Source organism: Vipera ursinii, assembly GCF_947247035.1.
Source record: "Vipera ursinii genome assembly, chromosome: 17".
In the NCBI taxonomy this organism is placed as follows: Eukaryota; Metazoa; Chordata; class Lepidosauria; order Squamata; family Viperidae; genus Vipera; species Vipera ursinii.
In genome coordinates, this window is record NC_139530.1 from 4,357,882 (window position 1) to 4,383,359 (window position 25,478).

Genomic DNA, 25,478 nt, shown 5'->3' on the forward strand with positions numbered 1-25,478 from the left:
TAATATTTGTTAGCTATAAATACAGATCCACAAGTTGGGGCAGTTAAAAACGAAACACCGAGTGGCAGCTGGGTTAATACTCCGTTCTGGAAACAGCAGACTCTGATTAAGCCAGATTCTGGACTCTTGTCGGGGTGGGGGCCAAACGCCAAGTCCTTTTCTTTAAATACGTAGCAGGCAGGGACGTTCAGCTGGCAGAGCGGGGGCCTGGACCGCAAACAGGAAGGCCGAGCCATCGCCGAAAGAAATCTGCTGCCACGGCCATGCCGCTTTTGAGACCACCCCCCCAACCCCCAGAAGTTCAAAGGAAGAGGCCAAGCCGTCCGGTGGCGTTTTTTTTACACGGTACTCAGTGCCTGGGGAAGGGAGATTGGGGGGGGGGAGAAGAGAAGCAGAAACATACAGCTGTTAAACAACGGGAAAACAACCCACGACCTGCAGGATTCGTCACGCTAACGTCAAAAGCCCAGGAGAGAGGGGGGGGAGGAAACCCCAAAAAAACCCCCCAACCCACCCGCGAGTGGTTTTACCTTTCGTGCAAACTCTGGCAAGACGAAAGATGCTCGGTGGATGTCCGAGTTGTAATACTTAAGGCTCATTTTCTCTACTTGCTCCTGGGAAAATAGCTGGACCGGTTCTCTGAAGTTCGTGTTCTGCCGAAGATTTCACACAAGGGGGTGGGTGGGAGGAACGAAACGAAAAAAAAACAACAAAAAAACAGCCGTGTTTATTCGTTCGCAGCCCTTTTGGAATCACGCGTGCAACTTTCCCCCATCCAGAAGTGCCCGGAAAGGATTTCTATACTAGCATGAGTCCCAAGCGCAACAATAATGCCAAATTGGACATTGCGAAGGAAGATCACCCAAAAGCCAGAAGGAGCCATTTGAGATCTCCACAAAGACGAACAAGATTTAGCACGTACAGGCCTCTTTTGCCTTGCACCGGGCCTCCGTACACAATTACACCAACTCAGTTAACGCAAACTCGGGTGTGTGTGTGTGTGTGTGAAGGGTCCTTACTGGATTTTTGCTGCAAAGCATGAAGCCAATCTGGCCACTGGGATATGTCGGGATGGTGCAGTAGGCGTACTCAACCACCGGAAAGAGAGATTTACAGAACTGGCGCATCTCCTTTATGAGGTCAAGGTGCAACCACTGGCATTCCCCTGGTCGAAAGAGGGAAAAACAAAACAAAACAAACAAAAAAAAACACAACAGGAGGATTTGTCCCGTCTGCCTGGCCTCGGTCTTTCTCCAGGCAGCTCAGAACCAGAGACGGTTGTTATCCTGCAAGTCTCGTCGTGTTTTTTTTTCCCCCCCTGGCTTTTATAAAAGCACCGCTCGAGTCATCTTGTGGCTAAATTAAGACCGGTTTTCTGGGTTTCTACACGCCTCCAGCTCCTAAGCCAACCCAAAAGACAGCTGACAAAGCAAGGTTAGAAGGAACCATAGCATATTTTGCAAAGGTAAATCACAGGCGGTTCTCCACTTAACGACCAGAATGGAGCCCAAAACCTCCGTTGCTAAGGGAGACAGTTGTTAAAATAAATACTGCCCCGTTCGATTCCCTGCAATTAAGTTAGTAGCCTGGTTGTTAGGTGAATTTGGCTCCCCGCCGTTGACTTTGCTTGTCAGAAGTTTGCAAAAGGGGGACCCATGTCCCCCCTCCCCACCCACCCCGGGCCACTGCGACCGTCATAAATACGAGTCCGTTGCCGAGTGTCTGAATTTTTAATCGTTTGATGCTGCAAACGGTCGCAAGTGAAAAACTGACCATAATCCCCCCCTTTTTTGGGCGCCGTTCTGACCTTGAATGGTCACTAAATTTATTTATTTATTTTTATTTTAATCCTAAATGAACTTTTGTAAGTCAAGGATGACCTGTACTCCGTGGGCGACTGACATGGGTTAACCATGCTGAGAAGGCAGAGCCCCAACTGTTTGGGGGGGGGGGGTGTGCTCCAAGGAGGATCTCAACGCGAAAGAGCGGAAAAACAAAAGCTGGCACTCCAGCCCGGGAATCACCTTGGCAACACAGGATCCCATCTTCCCGCAGTGCGGTTTTCATCAGCTGGTAATAGGATTCCTTAAACAGGCTTTCAGCGGGACCTGGCGAGAAAGCGGGGGGGGGGGGTTTTAAAAAAGAGCCCTGCAAGGTCAATGCATCAGACGAGACAGGGGTTCGAATGCAGCTTGCTTAGTGATCAGAGGATCCGCCCTTCTCTTGACCAACTGACCTGGCCAGGACCACTGCAAGGATAAAATAGGGGGAGGAGGGAGACGCCTTAACCCCCCAAAGACGGGAAAAAGACGGGATTGAGACAGCCAGACTCACCCATGGGGTCGGAGGAATCGGTGATGATCACGTCAAAAGCTTCTTGGTTCTGCTTCATGAACTCGAACCCGTCGCCAACATGGAGGGTCAGCTTCGGACTGGAATAGCCCACGGCCATGCCCGGCAGGTATTTCTTCGAGGCCTGGATCACGTCCTGCAACACGCGATTCATGCGTTTTTCGACCTCTCCAACCAGTTCCAGGAGCAGCTTAGCCCAAACTCTCACTCGGGGCAACTGACCGGAACTCTTTTTTGCCAATCAAAGTCGCTTTACATCGCGTCACGGCTTTCCAGGATTTCAAGCAAGCCGTTTTTGTATTTATTTATTTTTTTCCTAGCTCTGCCTGGAGAAGCTGAAGAATCAATCTCGGCTTTTCAAATTGTAGCTACCACAAAGGCACAGCCCTTCTGTGGCTTAATCCTCGGGCTTCCGGTGTGGCCAGGACACAGAAAGAGTTAGGAAGCCTCTCTCTGCATTCCCAATTTATCCTCGATGGGTCCTACGTGCTTCAGTCATTCCAGGCTGGGCCCTTGAGCCCAATCGGGACCACGACTGCGTGACATACAGGCTGCCTTTCAGCTGACCATCAATTCAGAAATCAAACAGCCCGAGAACAAGTCCCGGTAAATCTCAGATTAACAAACCTCAATGGTAACCTTTATAGGAAACCTAATTTTAATGGGACGCGGTGGCTCAGTGGGTTGGGACACTGAACTTGTCGATCAGAAGGTCGGCAGTTTGGCGGGTCGAATCCCGAGTGCCGCGTAACAGAGTGAGCGCCTGTCACTCGTCCCAGCTTCTGCCAACCTAGCAGTTCGAAAGCACGTAAAAATGCAAGTAGAAAAATAGGGACCACTACGGTGGGAAGGGAACAGCGTTCTGTGCGCCTTTGGTGTCTAGTCATGCTGGCCACATGACCACGGAGACGTCCTCGGACAAGCGCTGGCTCTTTGGCTTTGAAACGGAGATCAGGACCGGCCCCTAGAGTCGGAAACGACTAGCACGCGTGTGCGGGGGAAACTTTACCTTTACCTTTAATTTTAATGGCTTGCTGAGTTTCTCCCACAAAGTGCCTCGTTCTTCTGCTTCCCAATTTCCGTCGTCTGGGAAATGCGAGGTTGTTTGAGGACTTGGAGGGAGCAAATCCATTGCCAGAACATTCCTGCCCTGGAGTTTGATTTTCACTGGGCTGGGAGGGGGGACTGGATCTTTGGTGAAGAACATCCTGCTCCAGGCTAAACACCTCACCCACCAGTTGGGGCAAGCAGCATTTCCTGCCATTAAATCTTCTAGTTTCTCTTCCACCTAATTCTGGAAGATTCTGCTAGTCGGAATTCTTTTCACCTGATGCAATCTAACCAGGGCAACGTTCCATTAAGGCAGGGGTCTTCAAACCTGGCCGCTTTTAAGACTTGTGGACTTCAGGTCCCAGAATTCCTCAGCCAGCCACGCTGGCTGGCTGAGGAATTCTGGGAGTTGCAGTCCACAAGTCTTAAAAGCGGCCAAGTTTGAAGACCCCTGCACTAAGGGGAAACCAAGTCCACCCTGTTTGGGGGACAAAGAGCAACAGAACACAGCAGTTCTGGTCCAAGACTTGGGGGTCCCATCCAAACAGGAAAAATGCAAGGAGGTGGATTTCAGTGAAATGTTAGAATGAACGTTAATAGTCCTTAGCCGTCTCCGTCACTGAATCCTGCCCAGTACTGCAAACCTCGCCCTGACCAAAGGCATTGGATTGGCACAGCCATTGCTGAGAACGTTGGGAGGCGAAGCCCAAACATCGGCAAGGCAGGTTTCAATCACACTCGCACAGCCCTGCAATTTCACAACTCTGCTTCCTTTTAGCCTCCCAAGGATTTTAGTTCTGCGCTGCAAGGTTCCATGTGATCTTGGCGATCATCGGTATAAAATCACTGTGGTGTCTGGGAAAATATAAATCAAGGAGGAGTCTGACAGGCCCTCTTTGGAGTAGGGGAATTTATTGAAAGATAAGCTTTGCTGCCAGAGAACAACACGGCTCTCCTTTTACAACAGCTATAGTGCTCAATATTTCCTTACGCTGATCTTGGAGCGAGACGACACACGTCTACATAGGTCCACCTCCTTACTGGTAAAATACATCCGTGCCATTTGGAACACCAGTTGTCTGATTTTCATGCAGAAGGCACTACACCCAGCTCCCGGGGTAAAATGAAGTAAATGCAAATCAAGAATTCCTACCTCATCGATCTCACACTGTATTACCGACTCAACGGAAGGATGCTTCACCACTTCTCTTAAGACTCCTCCATCGCCACCGCCGATAATTAGAATCTGGGCAAAAAAGGAGAAAGTGCAACCTCAAGCTACGAGCTAAATCTCCACCAAAGACATGCTGAGATTCAGGGGCCAGCCGAATCCCCAAGAGAGCTTCTAGTGTTAAAAAATAGGGAGGGGGGGAAAGCACGGACTGTACGCATCTACCTACCGGAAAACAAATACATAGATGTAATTCTACAGGGCTTGGCACCCACACTCTCTGGAGGAACAGCCAACGTTTCAACAACCTTTTAAACATTACCAGGGTGGAGCCCTTATGGATCTCTGGAGGGATGTCAATGCTACAGAGTGGGCATTGCAACAGATTTTATTTTTTCTCTCTCCACGAGGACTAGCTGCGTGAACATATAATTAACGATGATCCTGATTTATCACTTGTTGATCGTACGTACACTTACGCACCGGAGACAAAATCCTCTTGTGTCCAATCTATAGTCTATCTATATCTTCTATTAAGAATCATCGGTCAACATTTGAACGCTGCGTTCACTTCCCGACGGTTTCCACCGCGTGGAAAGGCTGCTCCAACAACACCTTGGACTCCATCTCCTGGTGTGGCTGCGAAGCCCGGCCTGACACCCCGCCGGGGGCGGAGGGGGGCGTCCCCAGCCCAGCTAGCTCAACAGCAAGCAAAGCGCGCTCAAGATGACCCCGAGGATCCTCCTCACCTTCTGAGGATTTGGATGGCTGCATAGCGGGAGGTTGGCAATCATCTCCTGGTAGGAAAACTCATCCCTCTCGGTGCACTGGATCACTCCGTCAAGGACCAAGACGTTCCCGTAGGTTTTGCTGTAAAGGGGAGAGGGTCCCGCTGGATCTTAAGGAAGGAGGATTCAAAGGGAGGCCTCACAAGCCACTTAAGGCGGGTGGTGGTGGTCTTCAAACATGGCAACTTTTAAGACTTGTGGACTCCAACTCCCAGAATTCTGGGAGCTGAAGTCCACAAGACTTAAAAAGTTGCCAAGTTTGAAGACACCGCTTTCCCCCCTTAAGCCTTTTTCACTCACCTTGTGCGCGACCCCTTAACCTGCATCTCCTTCCCCACCTGCCTCGACTCAACCTTCCGTCCTTCCGAGGTCGCTCAAAATGAGGACCCAGATTGTTTGGTGCCCCCCCCCACTCCCGCTCCCCACAGGCTGGCTCTGTAAACCCCATCCAAGGGGTGTGTGTGTGTCTGCAAAGCTGCCTATATAAGTCTACGCGCCAGCGCTAGCTCTCCATCCTTCCAAACCACAGGCGGGTCGTTTCTGCTTGGATCAGCACTTTCTCTTCCAGTCCGCCCATTCCCAAAACCACTTTCTCTGCCCACCCCCCATTTTTTTTTCATTTTCCTCCGCTGGCTCCGGCTGACGCTCATTCCCGAGGTAACTTATTTCCGGGCGAGCAAGATCGGAGGCCAGCCCGGGTGAAGCTCGGCCGGCAGCAGGGCCTCCGCGCGATCCTGGCTTCCACCTGGTTTGGTGGCTCCGGCGGCGTGGCAGGGAGGAGAAGCCACGATGGACAGACACACACACACACACACACACACCCCAAGACGGGAGCTGGGCTGCATGGGCTGTGCACACATACACACATATATATACACAGAGACCCCAAGACAGGAGCTGGGCTGCATGGGCTGCATACACACACACATACACACACAGAGACCCCAAGACGGGAGCTAGGCTGCATGGGCAGCGCACACATATACACACACACACACACATACACACAGAGAGACCCCAAGACGGGAGCTGGGCTGCACACACACACACACACACATATACACACAGAGAGACCCCAAGACGGGAGCTGGGCTGCATGGGCTGCACACACATACACACACACACATACACATATACACACAGAGACCCCAAGACGGGAGCTGGGCTGCACACACACACACACACATATACACACAGAGAGACCCCAAGACGGGAGCTGGGCTGCATGGGCTGCGCGCACACACACACACACACACACACATACACACACAGAGACCCCAAGACGGGAGCTGGGCTGCATGGGCTGCGCGCACACACACACACACACAGACCCCAAGACGGGAGCTGGGCTGCACGCGCACGCGCGCACAAACACACACACACACACCACACACACACACACACACACACACACACACACACCCCAAGACGGGAGCATGGGCTGCACGGGCTGCCCAGCCAGCCCCGACGGGGCGGTGGGCAGATCCCCACTCCCCGCCCCGGCGATCCCTCCGTCCTACCTGCGGAAGACGAGGATCTCCTGGAAGGGCGAGCGCTGCTGGTGCAACACCTCCTCCACCTGCAGCGAGAGCGCCTGGCCGGGCCACAGGCTGCAGGTCTCGCGGAACCAGCCGCCCGGCCGGACGGCGCCTCCGCCCGCAGCCGCCTGGCCCGTCGCCTCCATCCGCTGCCTGCCTGGCTGGCTGGCTCCGAACGGGCCGGGAGGAGGAGGAGGAGGGCACCTGGCACCTGCCCGCGCGGCAAGCGAACCCAGGGCTCCCGAGGAGGCGTGGCCGCCGCCTCTTCCCCCAATGGGAACCCGCGCCAGCCCGAGAGGCCGCCCTCTCATTGGCCCCAGCGGCGGCCGGAGCCAGCCGAGTGAAGTCATCAGGCTAGGTTGCGCTTTCCAGGGCTGGCCACGTGGGGCGCTGGAGCAGGAGGCGGGGGAGGGGGGTGAGGAAGAGAGAGAGAGAGAGAGAGGGGTGGGGCGGGAAAGGCGACGCTGATTGGCTGGGAGGAAAGGGGCGGGGCGGGAGCGAGGGGCCGTCCCTCCACGTGGCTGGCTTGCTTGTTTGCATCTGCAATAGTGGCCAATATCCGCGATGCTGGTTTGCTGGGTTCAGACGTACCTGGGGCGGGCGGGCAGGGGAGGGACACTCCTGGAGCAGAAGATCCCTCTTAAGAACCGAGGCGGTGTGCGTTCAAGCAGGTTGGACCCCAGCACCCATCAGTCTCAGCCAAGAGCCTCCCTCCCTAGCTTTTCTTGGGGGGGTCTTGTTTTTAAACCCTCTTTTTCTAAGCCGCCGGTCCTCGGCTTACAACAGCTCGCTTAGTGACCTGTTCAGAGTTACGATGGCACAACGGACGAATGGACTGCAAAAGCGGATGGAGTTAGCAGAGATGGGTCCACACCAGAGGTTCCCCAACCTTGGCCGCCGGATGCCTTGTGGACTTCAACTCCCAGAATTCCTCAGCCCAGCCAGCATGGCTGGGCTGAGGAATTCTGGGAGTTGAAGTCCACAAGGCATCCGGCGGCCAAGGTTGGGGATCCCTGGTCTAAACTGACTGCTTGGATTAAAGACAAAAATAGAGTTTTATTTCTACTTGGAAACCGCTTCTGAACTTTGTGCTCGAGGTGTGGGGAAAAAAATTGAAACTTTGATTTTGGGTTTTACAGATTAGAGAGGTTTGATATAGAAATGGCTACTTTATACAAGTATGTAAAAGTAAAAAGCTGAGGTTTGATGCCATTATCTTAATTCCGTTGCACCATAGGGAGTCAAAAACAAACGCTTTTTTCTTTCTTTCTTTCTTTCTTTCTTTCTTTCTTTCTTTCTTTCTTTCTCTCTTTCTTTCTCTTTCTTTTCTTCCCCTTGCCTCACACGTCTCCTTTCTCTTTTCCCTCCTCTACTCTTGCTATTGTTTTCTTTTGCACTGTTGTATTTTATATTATTAAAATAAAAATAAAAAAAGCAAAGTCAAGCGGAAAGAGCCGGATTCAACTGAACAACCGGCTTACAACTGCCCTGATTCACTGAACTAGCAAAGACAAACGGGGCAAAACGCAAAGCCCGTTTCGCACCGAAGAGAAACTTTGGCCCTAATAGTGGTTGTACGTTGTGGACTTATCTGTATACCACAAGTTAGCTGCTGGGAGTGGCCGCCTTGCCTTCTGAGATGTTTGCCGGCTTTGTCTACAGCCATTGGATCTCCTGGTGGTACCCCATTCATAACTAGCCAGACCTGCACCCAATACCTTTTGGAGGTCAGGGGTGGGGGTGGGGGATGCCAGTTAGTTCAAAACTGACTCTTTTAGGGCCAAGGTGGCTGTTGCAGAGATTTTTTTTTTTAAGCAACATTCAAGCTCTGCACCGGCTGAGAAATTCTGGAACAATCTTAACGGGTTTATATGTTTCATTTCCCTTTCCCCTGGCTGCTGAGTCTACTGACTTGAATGTTAATTTAAGTACCGGTAATTTAAATCGTGACACAGGCGTTATGTCCAAATAAGCAAGAGAAGACGAGCAAAGCAAAGCAAATGAAGCATCGCCGCTTAATTGAAACTTGCCTTCCTTCCTTTTCAGGGGAAAGAAAAGCACTTTAATTGGGGTTTTTTTAAAAAGAAAAATCACGAAACGCTGAAAACGGGCATCCGTACAAAAAAAAAAAAAAAAAAGTGACAAGAGCTTCTCGCATCTTCCCGAAACTTCCTGGAGCGGTGTTATCTTTTTGGCCAGTTGTGCCGAAAACCCCTGCGGGAAAAACGGCAGAAAGGTAAGGAAGGGAAGAGCTGAACTGATAAGGTTTAAACGTGGGACAATTTAAGCGTCAGCAAATTGCCCAAACGACTTCCTTCATTTCCAATTTCAGCGCAGGAGGCGGTCACCCAACCAGTGGGTACGAAACCTTATGGACTAGAACCCTTGCAAGCCTTATCTGCAAGGCATGGGTCGTCCTTGACTTACAGCCATTTGTTTAGTGACCCTGTAACACGGCCATGCTTCACGCTTGGCAACGGTTGCAGAATCCCCACGTCACACGATCAAAACTTGCACTTAACAGGCGTGTTACTAAAAATTGCAGCGATTCAATAGTGAGAAGAAAGGTGGTAAAAATGGGGACAAGCCTCACTTAACAACGGTCTCACTTTGCAACACTTAACAACGGTCTCACTTTGCCACAGGAAATGTGGGCTCTGTTGTGACCGTACGTTGAGGACTATCTGCAGTTCCAATATTCCAGCTGTTTGGGGTTTTTTTAAAAAAAATAAAAATAAAAATTATTAACTCTAGTCCTACCTGTTGGATTTTGCACCTGTGAAAGACATGCTTTTCGTTCCTGCTGGTTGCTGTGATTTGCCGGCTCCTGAAAGTTTCTGGAGGTTTTTTTTTTTTGGGGGGGGGGGGTGTTGGGTGGGTGGAGGAGAAAAAAAAAAGAACAGCAAACTGGATAAATGGGTTGAAACTCTTGGTAATTTAATTTTTCCCTCCGTAGCAATAATATTTGCAATACATTGTCTGGCCAGGGATCAGGCAGCCCCCACCCAACTCTGACCCACCCATCACAACACCCCTCTTGGCTGCCCCATATCTGGAAGAACCACAACAGAACACAATGCACAGCACACAGCAGCCTGGTTTTTGTGATGTGTCGGCTGGGCCAAGGGAAAGTGCTCAGAGAAGCCACACCGAGGCATCACATAAGATTTGGGAAGCAAATAAAGTTTTCTCTCTCTCTCTCTCTTTTCTTTCTTTCTTTCTTTCTTTTCTTTCTTTCTTTCTTTCTTTCTTTCCCTCCGTCTTTCTTTTTTCCCCTCCCTCCCTCCCCCTCCCTTCTTTTTTTCCCCTCCCTTCTTTCTTCTTTCTCTCTCTCTCTCTCTCTCTCTCTCCCTCTTTTTTTCCCTTCCCTCTTTTCTTCTTTCTTTCTTTCTTTCTTTCTTTCTTTCTTTCTTTCTTTCTTTCTTTCTTTCTTTCTTTCTTCCTTCCTTCCTTCCTTCCTTCCTTCCTTTCCTTTCCTTTCTGTCGCATCTAGCGGTTAAGGCACCAGGCCAAAAACCAGGAGGTCATGAGTTCCAGTCCCACCTCAGGCCTGGAAGCCAGCTGGAGGCCAGTCCCTTTCTTTCACCCTAATGTTCTTGTGTGTGGGGGGGGAAACACGGGAGGCGGCTGGAAGGTGAGGCAGATCCGCTGCCTTGAGTTATTTATACCAAATAAGAACGACGGAGTAAGAAAGACAATACCTTGCTGCCGAGCGCCTGGACGGCGGGATTAAATTGCCGCGGTGCCTTGGATTTGCTGCTCCCTGGAAAAAAAGGAGGGACTCTCTTAGGAAGGAAAGTTGTTGCAAAGCTGCCAAGTCAAAAAAAAAAAAGGTAACGGGTGACGAGAAAAACGCCAAAGCTGCTGGGGTGGTTTCAGCAGCCGAAGAAGCAAAGGGCGGGCGTTTTTTGTGTGTGTGTGTTTTTTTACCGGCAAAGACTCGGAAATCAGATTTGCTGTAGTCGAAGGGTGTGAAGCGGCCGGCGCCGGCCTCCGCTTCCGGCTGCGGAGCTTCGGGCTTGGCCTTTTTCCTCTTGGGGGTCTCCGTCGCAGGATTCTGGTCTGCCGCCTCCCGCTTTGGGGCAGCCTGCTCCTGCTGGAAACGCAGAGACAAACGAGGGAGGAGAAAAGAACTCGGCACGCGCTCCAAGCAGGCGGCACAAATTCTCGCTCCCGCCGCGAAAGCAGAAACTGCAGCTGCTTCGACTGGGATATAGGGGGGGGGTCCAAACCTGGGCAGGTCAGGCGGCGGCGATGAACTCTTCGCTCCTCCCCTCAGTGGCCCCGCCCACTCTAGGCCCCCCCATCCTCTGCTTTTTGATAAGCCCCTCCCACCTATCAGGCCCCTCCCAGGGTGAAGGGCATCCTTCGGTCATAGGCTTCCTCTTAGCTGCCTCTCCCCCCCCCCCCCGATTTTACAGCTCTAGCCTTAGCCAGCTCGTCCGCTCAAGTTTCTAGTCCTTCCTGAGGTAGGCTTGCAGACAGGTTCCGGATTCTTTGCGCGCTCTAGTTCTCCCCAGGGTTGACACTCACTGCAGCTAACTGGCGAACAGAGATGTTCTCCGTGTCTTTGATTCCGGGCTCCTTCTCGGCCTCCTGTGGGGCTGCTTGGGGAGCGGAGGCTGTGAAGGAAGGAAGGAAGGAAGGAAGGAAGGAAGGAAGGAAGGAAGGAAGGAAGGAAGGAAGAGACGGAGAGAAGGGAGAACTTTCCTCTTGAACACTCTCGGTTTGATTGCAGCATTTACTCTTCAAGTAAGATGGACATTGATGCTTACTTATATATTCTGGACCAGGGGTCACCGAGCCCTGGGCAGTGGCCTATTCGGAATTGGGCCACGCGAGCTGTGAGCCCGAGCACGCATGCATGCAGCTTAACCCGTGCAAGCAGCAGGCCGGCGGGCACTCGCACGCGCCGGCCTGCCGTTCACGCAAGTTGAGAGCTGTACGCACGCCGGCCCGCCGCTCGCACGGCCCAGTTCCCCTCTCTCCCCCACCCCGGCCAGGCTAAGCCACAAAGGTTTTAAGTTGCTAACCCCATGGGGTGGGACTTCTGTCCTTCTCCTCCATGAAAAAGGAGATCTGAAGATGGGACAACCCCCCCCCCCCCAGGAAGAAGGTAAAGCCGCCCAGCCTCACCTGCCTGACGTTTTTGCTTGGCGGATTCTTTCTTTGCTCCTGCCTGAAGCTGGGCCTGGCTTAGCAGCTTCCACCGGTTACTGATCTGCAAGACACCGACGCAGCCTTTCAGAAGCCCTCTCCCGGTGGCCAGACCAGCCCTGGCCTGCTCTCGGGGCAGAGAAGGGACAGGCAGCCACTGCAAGGGCCCCGGGAGACTCCGGCTGCAACAAACCAGGTCTCCGGATCAGGAAGCCTTTTTTTTTTTTTACGAAAACGTTCTTACCTCGTAGATTTTTGAGGACGGGTCAGACTTGGCAGCCTGAGAGATGTGCACCGGGTTGAGCTCTGCTGGCAAATACTAACAGGAATAAAACAACAACAACGAAGGACAGCTAAGTCGACTTAGTTAAGGCAAGAGTGCACAGACCCAACTAAGGGCTGAGTTATCGGTTACGGCAGAGCCCCCCCACTTTTGGGGCACCGGGGAACCGGTGCCACGGAGAGAGGTTTTTCCCCCCACGGACGGGAGAGCGCGTGGTTTTGTGTGCTGCCTGCACCCCGAGGATGGGGACTTGTGCTTGCTTGTGCGGCCTGCTTGTTGGACCGGCAGGAGTTGGGGACCCCCGGGGTTACGGTATCTATTTGCGCCTCCTTTAGATGCCAAAGACTTAACCGCCAGGGAGGTGTTTTTTTACCATTCGAAAGGGGTTCTCAAAGGACTCCATGATATGCTGAGCTTTCAGCTGGGCCACCGTGAAGTTCTTGCCGTTTTGATCCTCTTCGGGCTCCTTCGCGAAGATAAGGAAGGTATCAGCAGCCCTATCATTTGCTTTTTAATCCCGATGCTTCGATCCTGGCCCGTTCCCTCTCCTCTCTCCACCCACCCACCCGCCTTCTCGGCGGCCCAAACTCACATTAAAAATACTGATGCTAGCTCTTAAGTGGAGACACGAGGGGGGCTGGCCCGCCTGCTCCGCTTCCGGAAAGAGCTTGGCGTGCTCCAAAGGCAGCCCAGGGCCTTCGGGAAAGGAAGGGCCAGAAGAAAAGAAATTAGGCAACGCTAATTTACTTGGAAAATAAAATAAAAGTAAAATCCCCTATCTTGCTCTCCCGGGAATCTTTGGGCAGGCTCTGCTTTTTTTTAATTTTTTTTATAAATCACCGTACTTTTGACCAACAGGTTAAGTGGTTTTGGTGAGCGTGATCCAGCTGGAACTCTCACAAATTAATTTTGGGAGAGGGGGAGACACGGAAAGGTGAGACAGAAAAGAAAAAAAATAGAGGAGGTTCGCTTCCGTTATTTAGGTTTTCTGCCTTGCCCACCAGAGGTTTTGCATCCATCAGGGGTCATGATCTGGGCCCCCCCCCCACACCTCCCTCCGTGGGCTAAAGACGCTTCCTCTGCCCCATTCCAGAATTTACCGTGATCCGAATAGTTGAGCTTCTCATCCTGGGAGCTGTGGGACCTGTCATGAGGCCCAAACAGAAGGTTCTCCGGCTTCTGACAAAACCAAAAGACAGAATGACAGAGCTGGGAGGGGCCTCGGGAGGTCGTCTAGTCCAACCCCCCGCTCAAGCAGGAGACCCTACACCACTTCAGACAACGGCTGTCCAGTCTCTTCTTAAAATCCTCCAGTGATGGAGCAGCTTCTGGAGGCAAGTGGTTCCACTGGTTAATTCTCCTAACCGTCAGGAAATTTCTCCTTAGTTCTAGGTTGCTTCTCTCCTTGATCTGTTGTTTCTTGTCTTGCCTTCTGGTGCTTTGGAGAACAGTTTGACACCCGCCCCCCCTCCCCTTCTTCGTGGCAGCCCTTGAAATATTGCAACGCTGCTATCATGTCACCCCTAGTCCTTCTTTTCTCTAGACTTACACATACATAAGGTAAAGGTAAAGGTTCCCCCCGCACACGCGTGCTAGTCGTTTCCGACTCTAGGGGCCGGTGCTCATCTCCGTTTCAAAGCCGAAGAGCCAGCGCTTGTCCGAGGACGTCTCCGTGGTCATGTGGCCGGCATGACTGGACGCCAAAGGCGCACGGAACGCTGTTACCTTCCCACCGGAGTGGTCCCTATTTTTCTACTTGCATTTTTACGTGCTTTCGAACTGCTAGGTTGGCAGAAGCTGGGACGAGTAACAGGCGCTCCACTCTGCTACACGGCACTCGGGATTCGACCCGCCAAACTGCCGACCTTCTGATCGACAAGCTCGGCGTCCTAACCCACTGAGCCACCGCGTCCCTTTTTAAAAGGTTACTGTGGACTATATTAATTTTCTTGTCCTCCTGGACCAAAACAAAGAGGCAGGGCCAAAATTAAAATGACTGAAAACTTCCAACGCTCTGCAATCTACGCAATCTAAATTCAAAGGAGCATAAATGGGATCGACACGACTCTTTCCTAATGGTTTGGCCGTCACCCGCCCCCCCCAAAACAGGTGACGGAATATATAACGGCAAGGGTAGGGACAAAGGACATCCCGGGAACCTCGCTGAAGTTGAGCCGGGGGAAAAAAGAGAGCTGCTCAAGCCAGGAATCGATCCGAAACGTCCTTCAAGGACGGGGAAGTTCCCAGCAAGAAGGAACGGAAATGGGAACCGGGGGATCCAAGATTGCATACCTCAAGATTCTGAAGAGGCTCTTTCCTTCTCACGCCGGCCGCGCATTCTGACTAAAGAAGGGACAAAATACAACGGATAAATGATAAGGAGACTGACCCGGAAAAGAATTCGAACGGGAAAAAAAAAAGACCGTACGAACACCCTCCTTCGCGGTAGAACGTCCATCGACATTGCTCAGCGGAACAGTCATCCGCGTAGATTTTTAAACGCGGGGGGTTCCCCAATTATTTTTTATGTTTTGTTCCTTTCGGCCAGCCCCTCTGCTCCGATCCTTCTGGTCCCTTCACCTCACCTTCAACAGGGGCATCTCTCGAGCTTGGCGGATCAGGAGATGCATTTCGTTCAGCTGCTGGCGGACCAGAGGGGGAACTGGGTTGCAGCAGGCGACGATTCCCTGGGGCTCCCTAAAGTTGCGGGCAAGGAAGACGGGCCGGTTTGGGTGAAGGAACCATTCATTATTATTTTTTAACTCACAAAGGGAAGAGCAACAGTCTTGGAACGGCCGTCATCTCGTTCGAGACGCCCGCTCGCGGAATCCACACTTACTTAGGCAGCTGCTCGGCTATTTTTAAGAGCATGTGATTGGGAAGGACGTATCTGCAGAGGGAAGACAAGACAAGGCATAAGGAGTCAGTTGCTCGGCTCAGGCGCCCGTCGAGTCCACATCGGATCAACTGTGGCTTGAGCAGGATTTTTTTAAAACTTGACTGTTCGAGCTGGAGGTTGACAGAATCTCTTACATAACTAAAGAGTCAAAGCCAAACTGACAAGCAACAGAGGTAACACCCAGCAGCCATTTTCCTCACCCTGTGCTCTCATCCTCTTGACGCGCCATTCTGTCCCTCCAGGCAAAGAGTAGACGAAAAGCTGTTAGCTGCTGGGTGTTCAGGTGCTTTTTCTGCTTGCGATAAAGTTCAAGGTACGAGTCGTCCGTGAAGATGGGCTTGGTATATTTCTAATTGTGAAGAGATCGAGACATTTAGTCCGGGGGAACATCCGTGGTTTTACGCTCCAGAGAACGGGCTACCAAATCAAGCCAAGGCAATCCTCTGGAAAAACGAAAATAGAGAAAGCCTTCTATGTAGGCACCTCAATGTTTATTTTAAATTCCCATTTCCAGCTGGCCAGAATGGCTTCCTTAATGTGTGCAAGAGTCTATGGTGGCATGTCAAAACTCTACATTAAAAAAAAATTATTAACTTCCCCGAGTTAAATCAGTTTTGGCCCGTTTCTTTTTCTCTCCGCCCCTTTTGCAGGGTTTAGCCCAGGTAGGTGAGATTAGCGCATTGTGAAGGTGACAATTCAACCGTCCTCACTTCCAAAAATGTAACAGGCAAGGCTCAATACATCAGGGGTCTTCAAACTTGGCCCTTTGATGATTTGTGGACTTCAACTCCCAGAATTCCTCAGCCAGCCATGCTGAGGGGAAAGGGAGAGGTTTCCAAGCTGAGCCATGCCAGCTGAGGAATTCTGGGAGTTGAAGTCCACGAGTCATAAAAGGCCCAAGTTGGAAGATCTCTGCAGTAGATGCTCCTCTAATGTAACTTAATTCTCTTCTCTGCTTGAGTCCAAGGATGCTTCTGCTTTCTCTGCCCTCACCTTTAAGCAGAGGTCCCGGCTTCGCTGCCAGACCACTTGAAGCTGAGCGGGCTGCTCGTTGGCCATTTCCCAGAGTGCCTGTCTTACTCGGTCGTAGATATACAGCAAGTAGTGGGTGTCCTCGCGGGCATAAAAGACCATTTCCTCTGGCAGTGGGCTGGAAAACAAGGCCAGAGAAGAACAGGGTTAGCCCAAGGATCGTACGTGGATTCTCCAATATTTCTACCCCCGCCTGTTGCTAAAATACTCGTGTCACAATGGAGCCTAAGTCGAGGGCTATCTGTCTTGGCCAAGCTGTGATCCAAGCAAGACAGCTAAGAGAATTTTTGCCCCGTTACCACCTTCCTTGCCACAGTTCTTAAGTGAATCACTGCAGTTGTTAAGTTAGGAACATGCATCCAGGTTTGGTCGCCACGGTGTAAAAAAGATGTTGAGACTCTGGAAAGAGTGCAGAGAAGAGCAACAAAGAGGATCAGGGGACTGGAGGCTAAAACATATAAGGAACGATTGCTGGAAATGCGGATGGCTTGTTTAATGAAGAGAAGAGTGAGGGGTGACATGATAGCAGTGTTCCAATATCTCAGGGGCGGCCCCAAAGAAGAGGGAGTCAAGCTATTCTCCAAAGCGCCCGAAGGCAGGACAAGAAGAAGCAACGGATGGAAACTCACCAAGGAGAGAAGCAACCTGGAACTAAGGAGAATTTTTCTGGCCGTTAGAACAATTAATCGACGGAACAACCTGCCTCCAGAAGTTGTGAATGCTCCAACACCAGAAGCTTTTATGAAGAGACTGGACAGACACTTGTCTGAAATGGTACAGACCCAAATGGTTGCAGTCAAGATTCATATTTATTTTCCCCCAATTTCAATTAAAACATCTTTATTTCCTCTTTCCTTGGCGGAGTGATGCTATAAGATGTTTTAAGGGAGGAAGCCTCAAAATAGACCTGGAAGAGACCTCAGAGGTCTTCTAGTCCAACCCCGCAGCTGAAGCAGGAGACCCAGACCATTTCACCAAGGGGGCTGTCCAGGCCTTTCTTAAAAACTTCCAGTGTTGGAGCATGCACAACTTCTGGAGGCAGGTTGTTCCACTGATTAATTGTTCTCACTGTCAGGAAGTTTCTCCTTAGTTCCAGGTTGCTTCTCTCCTTGATGAGTTTCCATCCGTTGCTTCTTCTCCTGCCTTCGGGTGCTTTGGAGACTAGCTTGACTCCCTCTTCTTTGGGGCAGCCCCTGAGATACTGGAAGACTGCTATCATGTCACACACACACACCCTAAGTCCTCCTTAGACTAGCTATACCCAATTCCTGCAACCATATTTCGTATGTTTTTGTCTCCAGGCCCTTGATCCTGTTAGTCGCTCTTCTCTGCAAAGCCCCGACCTCTTTTTCTTATGCTAAAAAGGATCGAAAGCGACCGAATGAATTAAAAGGGGACCTGGATCTGAAGGATTAGGGACAGGGACAAATATTACCGGATCCTCCAGTCGGCCAGCTGATACTGCTTCTTGGCATCCACGTCACAATAGAGTTTCAGCAGGTGATGGAGAGAGTGACGTCCGAGGTTGAGCAGCCGGGCCGCCTGGTGGGTGTCGAAGATGTTCACCAGATAGAGGCCAAAGTCCCTCTGAAGCCATTCCACATCCGAATCGGCACCATGAAGGACCTGCGGGACACACACACACACCCGTCAACAGAATGTGAAAATGCCACCTCTCGGCTTCCCGTTTGGCCCCTGCCCGCTCCAGATTCTGGCAAAGAGCTCCCCATCAGCCCATCTGCACCAGAAATGGCGAAATGAAGGAGTCCCCCAGCCTCCAGGGTCTACCTGGTTCAAAAAGCAGTCAGTCAGCTGTCAGTCATCTAGCAAAGAAAAAAACTCCTGGCCATTTGATTTTGCCAAGAGTATATTTGTCACGGCCCACTCGCCACGTAGCCCTGCTCGCAACCAGGCTACAAAAATGGAGGGGGGGGAGGGAGAAGGAGGAAAAGTACGGTTGGGAGGGAGTTGAGGAATGCAAGTGAGCTGGCGCAGTCTGGGATGGTCCCAAGAGCCCAAGGTCCAACACTGGGAAGACTCCCGAGCCGCTCAGAACGTTCCCGAAACAAAACGAAATGGGATCGACCGGCGCGCAAGTGAATTGTCGGGGAGGTCCGGGGTGAAAAAGGGGGATTTTAACCTTTTTTTTTAAACAAAAACGTTAGAACTGGCTTTGCTACTTCCGGGCCTATGTGGAATCATCAGCAAAGTTAAAACACTTGGTAAAATAATGTCCCTGGAGGGGCTTTTTTTGTTTTTGCCGCATTCACTCAACGGGATTGGTTGACGTTACTTTACTGAAGCTTAAATGGTTAGAGACGTAGCGTCAGCTGAATCGGAGGTTTTTCCCGTGCAAACCATGCGAAGTGAATTCTCCATCCCCCTCTTCTTCCTTACGTTCCAATCTTTTCCCCCCCCCTCCTCCTGCGCTAGTGTCAGGCTGTCAGCTCATGAAGTTTGGAAATGTGAAATGCAGCCCCGACAAGCAGCCTTTTTCCCCCCGTGCCCCAATGAGAAACTGAAGGCCCTCCGGATGTGGAAAAAGTCAACATCCAGATGTTTGCGCGATCGGAGGAAAGGGATGCTGATGTTATAAGGCGGGAGGGGGAACGTGAGTTCCCCCTTATCTTTGCAACCCTGACTTTTAGCCACCTTTGGGAAAACTCAGCGGGCTAAGTGACAACCACCCACCCTCCCACCCCCGTTAAGCCCTGACTAACTCCAGAAGGACAAGGGGATGGAGAGATAACCTGTCCGCATCAAATCTGCCTCGTTCTCATCCCTGGCTCTCTCTCCTCTCACCTTGACGATTGCAGGATCGGTGAACGTTTCGTTCAAGATGTACAAGTGGCTACGCAGCTCTAAAGGGTCAATGATAAAGTCTTCTGTCCGGGTGGAAATTTGCATCAGGCAGGTCAGCCCCAAGAAACTCCGATAGGAATGGTGCTACGGGAGAGCAGGAGAGAGAGAGAAAAAAAGAGTGCTCGACAAAGGAGGTAATGAATGGAGGTTCGACCATCTTATTGAAATTTGAAACAGAATGTACTTAAATAGATAAGATGTGCATGTTGAACACAAGACATTGTGTTCATTCCGCCGGGACCTGAAGACCTGGCTCTTCGAGCTCTCTGGCCCAGGCTGAGAATTTTTTAATTTTAATTTTAACTGGGTTTTAATTTTCTCAGGGTTTTATTTAATCTTTTTAAATTTGTTTTAACGTTTGTATTGACTTTCTTTTAAATGCCCTGTAAACCGCCCTGAGTCCTTCGGGAAAGGGCGGTATATAAATCTAAATAAATAAATAAATGAACTGAGATAAAAGAAAAAAATTTGGTCATTAAAATTTAGCAATATAAATACTAATAGCTAACTTGAATATTGATTTGTGCATAAAGGTCATGTAAAGGTGAATAACGTAGATAAGCTAAAAACGTATTGTTGATAGTAATAAATAGGTCTATACAGAACGTTGAAAACGATCAGTTTAAGCAAGAGATAGCAGACACAAAGAGGAAGAAAGGAAGTATTAAATATTGAAATAAAAAAGAAAGTTTGATTAATACTTAAAATAACAAAACTGAAAATTAGCAAAAAGGAAGGATATCGTATTGTATCCTTAATTTGTTGACATATACTTGTCAGCCTCCAGCTCGGCTTTACAAATAAATGCTCAGGATTTCTTTCCTTTCTGAAGATCTTACTGCTTTATTGAATGCATGGCATGGTATAGGCCAGGGATCTGCAATAAGACTTGTTGAGCGCCCACAACTTCTGGAGGCAGGTTGTTCCACTGGTCAATTGTCCTCACTGTCAGGAAATTCCTCCTTAGTTCTCCGTTGCTTCTCTCCTTGATGAGTTTCCATCCATCACTTCTTGTCCGGCCTTCGGGCGCTTTGGAGAAGAGCTTGACTCATTAAAGGGGGCACCCGGATTTGAACCAGGGACCTCTTGATCTGCAGTCCAATGCTCTACCACCGAGCTACATACGCCCTCTTCCTCAATAACCACCTCAATTTTCAGTCCTGCTAAACACTGCTCAATTTCTGAACGTCCAAACCCTCGGCCCCTCGTTTTGATTTCTTTATTTATTGGGCAAGCCTAAAAGAAAAAAAAGAAAGCCACACCAAACAGGCTCACCTCTAAATCCAAAGCGAACTCTTTGCAGCCCACCAGCTTCTCGTTCAGGTCCACCAAATCCTCCAAGGTGGAGATGAAGTGGCAGGGGGTCTCCGCCAGCGGCCTGAACGCCTGGCCGGAGAAGAAGAAGAAGAAGGGGAAAAAAAAAAGAATGAACGTACGAACGCACGAAAGAAGCACTGCAGCTTCAGCTGCGGACCCCAGGAAGTAGAGGACTTGGCCCATTGCTCACCTGGACCTGAGGCTTTTCGAGAAATTCTGCCGGCACTGAAAAACGTTCCAGTTCATACCGGTACGGGTGAGCAAACCTGCGGGAATCCGAAAGAACAACACCATCAGCTAACTTAAGATCGTGGTTCCTAACTGACGGAGAAACCAGCAAAAGGTAACCCCAGGAACGAACAGAAAACAACCCCGGGGGCGGTAGGTTGATTCTCAAACTTTCTATCGGGATGTCTCGGAACTAAAATCTATTTATTTCAGACATACAGCTGCCCGGAGTCAGTAAGGGGAGAGATGGGTGGCTATAGAACTTAAAAAGAATCTCCCCGAATTCCAAAGGCAAAATTGCTCTGCGTTCACTGCAGGTTTTGCGGGAGACGCCACGAGAAGAAACACCTTCTGCAGATTTAGTCCTGGCGGCCTCTTGAGGTGGGTTTTAACCCTTTTTTTTAAAAAAAAAAATGCCGTTAAGCTGCCCAAAGTCTTAACCAATTCGATAAAATGAAATCGACGGAGGCCGTGACACATCTGACGGGCGAAATAAAATGAAACGTTCCCCACCCATTCCCCCCCACCATCCGGTCAGAGCTGAGGAATCTTCTGGGATGAGAAGGGAAACGTCTTCAAAGGGAAAACAGGGAAGTCCGGTTGCCTCCCGAAAAAAAAGCACCACCACGGCCTGGATGAGGGGGGGGAGCCTCCACAGAGGTAAAGACGTAATTTTTACAGACGTAAAAATTAAAACTTCCCGTTCTTACATGTCTTGCTCCGTCTTCTGGGTCCTCTGCTGGTGGAGGAAGTCAGCCAGGGCTGCGGGGACATCCAAGTCTTCCGGACGCTCCTTCCGCTCTTGACGGCTTTTCAGGAGCGCTGGAGAGAGGGAAAACCAAGTGAGGAGGCCCAGCCAGCTTGATGCTCTCAGGGGTGGCCAATTATCCCAAGGCTGTTGGAAGGAACAGCCAGCCCCAAAGGTCGATCCGTCTGCCCAACCCCACCATTTCTCCCCCCCTTCCCTCGCACCTTGGGGCAAGGGCCTCAGCGCGTTGGGCTTGATGAAGAGTTTGGGCACAAAGGGGGTGTTGGAATTGTCCACCTTCTCCTGGAACTTGAACTGAGGGCGGGCAATGTTCTTCGCGTGGAGAAGGCGGAACGTCTCCAGGTTCAACTTCGGGCTGGTGTCTCGGTTTTGCTGGGAAAAAGGGAAATTGGAGGCCAAGATGAGACTTCCGTCCTTGGGAAACTCCCAGCTGGTAAAAGCCTTAATTTCTCCCCACCACCACCACGGCTCAGATTTGATAATACACGGCTTTTGAATCACAGAGCCACTTGATATGCCATACTTTTATCCAGGGGGTCTTCAAACCTGGCCCTTTGATGACTCGTGGACTTCAACTCCCAGACTTCCTCACGCCTGGCTGAGGAATTCTGGGAGTTGAAGTCCACGAGTCATCAAAGGGCCACGTTGGAAGACCCCCTGCTTTTATCTAACCCACTGCCTGATTAAATTGTCGGCAGAACTGGAGAACTTAAAACTCTCATCTTTCCCAAACTAGCGAGAAGTCAACTGTAATCTACAGAGGTTACGTAGAGAGAAGCAGTTGAGTGAAAGTTGGCTAGAAGTAAACCCTGCCCTTGCATAGGCCAAGCCAAGATTGTTTGCCACCTTGCGATTCCAGCTGGAGATGATCGTCTTGGGAGGCTGCAGGCCTGTGGGAAGCACCGGTTGCTGGTTCTTGTTGACTCCGGCCGCTTCGTCTAGCAGCATGCCCTGAAATTTCAGAGAAGGAGGTTGTGGGCCCGCCGCGCAGGGTCAGAAGAATGAAAGGGGCGCCACAGGGTAATCCCTCGGGAGCCTTCACGCTCACCACTCGTTCTAAGATGACATCGTTGGCGTCCACCAGCAGATCAAATTTGTCCTCCAGCTCTGTGATCTTGCTGTGGTCTTGCAGGTGGCTCCGGCATCCGTGGTACTGCATCACTTTACTCATGCTAAGGAGAGAGAGAAAGTGGGAGAAAGAAAGAGAGAGAGAGAGAGAGAGAGAGAGAGAGAGAGAGAGAAAGAAAGAAAGAGATAGAGAAAAACAAAAGGGAGAGAAAGAAAGAAGAGAGAGAGAGAAAGAGAATTAATTTGTTAGCAGGAAAGGACACTATCTGCAGGAAGACAAATGCTTCTGCACCCGTGCAGGGCAATTTTGTCCTCCTCTGGGGGGTTCCACGGTGCCACTTAAATCTGGGCCAGGGGCCAAACCACGTGCAAACACGAGTTCCCTTCCCTTTCCCCTTGCAGAGACTCACCACTGCAGCAGCCTTTCTCCTTGCATTCCGCAGTAGGCCTGGAACCCGGAGAAACTGCGGTAGAAATCGTACTCGTCTCCGGGCCGAGGGAGGCCGGAGGAAGCCTTGGTGGCCGAGACCACCGTGCCAAGAGCGTGCTGGACAAGAAGGCGATGATGGCAAAGAGTCGGTCCCTTGAACATGTCTCCCCATCCCTCTTTTTATTTTCGTAACTGCTAGCCTTCCCTTGCCCGTGCGTGGACACACCCAAGCCAGTGTTCTCCCAGCAAAATAAATCCACCCCCAGAGGAACGAAAGACACTCCAGGCAGCCCTCGACTTTACAACAGTGACCGTTCGAAGTTACAACGGCACTGGGAAAAAAAGTCACTTAACGACCATTTTGCCCAGTTAGAACCATTGCAGCATTCCCATGAGCACGGGATCAGCATTCAGTCCCCTGGCAACTGACTTGTATTTAGGACGGTCGCCGTGTCCCGGGGACGTGGGATCCCCCTTTTGCTACCTTCTGACAAGCAAAGCCAATGGGGAAGCCAGATTCGCTTAACAACCGTGTTACTCCCTTAATAACGGCAGGATTCGCTTAACAACCGTGTTGCTCCCTTAATAACGGCAGGATTCGCTGAACAACTGTGTTACTCCCTTAATAACGGCAGGATTCGCTTAACAACCGTGTTACCCCCTTAATAACGGCAGGATTCGCTTAACAACCCTGTTACTCCCTTAATAACGGCAGGATTCGCTTAACAACCGTGTTACCCCCTTAATAATGGCAGGATTCACTTAACAACCCTGTTACTCCCTTAATAACGGCAGGATTCGCTTAACAACCGTGTTACTCCCTTAATAACAGCAGGATTCGCTTAACAACCGTGTTGCTCTCTTAATAATGGCAGGATTCGCTTAGCAACGGTGGCAAGAAAGGTTGTAAAATGGGGCGGGACTGACTTAACCAGTGTCTCACTTGGCAGTATAAATTTTGGGCTCAGTTGCGGTCTTCAGTCAAGGATTACCAGTAATGACCCACCTGGATTGAGGGACCCACCAGGCAATCTAAGAAATCAGCTATCTCTACAAGGCAACTTTTAAGACTTGGGGACTTCAACTCCCAGAATTCCTCGGACCCCAAATGTCCTTGTTTGACTGCCAGAGGCTTGTTTATTAAAAAAAAAAGAAGGCCTTAGCCTTAGCTTATTCTGTCGGCCCATTCTAAATGCTATTTTTTTTTCTTTTTTTGCTTCGCCCACGCTTTTAACACGATTTCATTTGGCACTTGGAAAACGAGGTTCGCATTTTACGGAACGTCACAACCCAGCGGCAAGGAAGCCCCCCCGGGACTACAATTCCCGGCATGCCCAGGCACCCAAGGCGCATGCGCGCCCCGCTCCCGAATACCTTCACGAAGGAATCTGCGTCTCTAAAGCCCGGGAGCACCATCGCCGGGCCGCGGCTTTCCACCGCCGGCGCCTCGGAGGTGCTTCCTAAGCTCTGCCCGCTCTCCGCCGCCATGGCCCACCGAGGCCGAAGCCCACCGCGCCGCCGTCGCAGTCCCGCTCAGCAAGCAGCCTCCATGCTGGGCAGCCCAGCCACGGCGATTCCCCGCAAATCTCGCGTTCTCGTTCTCGCTTCTTCTCGCGAGACTTCACCCCAAAAGGTTCAAGAGCGCAAGGCAAAATTTTGGGAATTCAAGTTCTGCGCTGCCTTTTGTTTCAGAGGGGGGTTTGCATGTTTTTTTACACACAAACACACATACAACTCTTTTAACCGCGTTGTTGTTGCTTCTTTAAAAAGCCCAGTCAAGAGCAGAGGGCCTTCAAACTTGGCAACTGTTAAGACTCGTGGACTTCAACTCCCAGAATTCCTCAGCCAGCCCTTAAAAGTTGCCAAGCTTGAAGACCCTCTGCTCCAGAGTTTCTGCGTCTTGCAGTCTGAAAGCCTGGATGGTTGTCCTTGGTTTAGACAAGGGAATAATAATAATAATAATAATAATAATAATAATAATAATAATAATAATAATAATAATAATAATAATAATAATAATAATAATAATAATAATAAAGTTGGAAGGGACCTTGGAGGTCATCTAGTCCAACCCCCTGCTCAGGCAGGAAACCTTATACCATTACAGGCAAATGGCTGTCCAGTCTGGTTGCACCCTTGTCCACGGATGTGCCCCTAAGGCAGGGTTAGGCAACCTCGGCTCTTTTATGACTCATGGACTTCAACTCCCAGAATTCCTGAGCCAGCTATGCTGAGTCAGGAATTCTGGGAGTTGAAGTCCATGAGTCATAAAAGAGCCGAGGTTGCCTAACCCTGCCCTAAGGGATGTTCAGTCTAAAAGGGGATCCTGCGGCTCTTGCTACGAGACCTGAGCAGCCTCTTTGCTGCCTTTGAACCAGCAGTGCGCCGCAGCTGCCAAAAAAAAGCCCTTGCAGTCCTGGGCTGCGTTAACAGAGGGATAGAATTAAGATAGTAAAAAGTGTTGGTACAACTTTATAAAGCCACACTTGGAATACCGCATCCAGTTTTGCTCGCATTTAGCTGAACGAATAATT

At 50.6% G+C, this 25,478-nt stretch overlaps 2 protein-coding genes across 2 annotated transcripts; both read right to left on the bottom strand.

Moving 5' to 3' along the window:
- On the bottom strand, positions 1-7,093 carry SRM (spermidine synthase). Its single transcript, XM_083375550.1, has 8 exons — positions 6,882-7,093; positions 5,323-5,443; positions 4,556-4,648; positions 2,335-2,488; positions 2,025-2,108; positions 1,020-1,165; positions 531-653; positions 1-356 (listed from the first exon to the last, which is right to left on the bottom strand). Exons 1-8 carry the CDS (start codon positions 7,043-7,045, stop codon positions 339-341), a joined length of 903 nt encoding a protein of 300 aa, XP_083231676.1. The 5' UTR covers positions 7,046-7,093; the 3' UTR covers positions 1-338.
- Positions 7,094-8,914: 1,821 nt separating this feature from the next.
- Positions 8,915-24,560, bottom strand: EXOSC10 (exosome component 10). The gene is made up of 25 exons (XM_083375619.1): positions 24,319-24,560; positions 22,925-23,061; positions 22,495-22,618; positions 22,293-22,397; positions 21,650-21,818; positions 21,388-21,499; positions 20,640-20,715; positions 20,408-20,518; positions 19,073-19,216; positions 17,706-17,896; positions 16,232-16,388; positions 15,439-15,587; positions 15,179-15,229; positions 14,925-15,036; positions 14,632-14,682; positions 13,440-13,518; positions 12,932-13,035; positions 12,713-12,805; positions 12,301-12,375; positions 12,036-12,120; positions 11,433-11,521; positions 10,830-10,995; positions 10,601-10,662; positions 9,660-9,736; positions 8,915-9,113 (listed from the first exon to the last, which is right to left on the bottom strand). Exons 1-25 carry the CDS (start codon positions 24,430-24,432, stop codon positions 9,083-9,085), a joined length of 2,664 nt encoding a protein of 887 aa, XP_083231745.1. The 5' UTR covers positions 24,433-24,560; the 3' UTR covers positions 8,915-9,082.
- Positions 24,561-25,478: the final 918 nt, after the last annotated feature.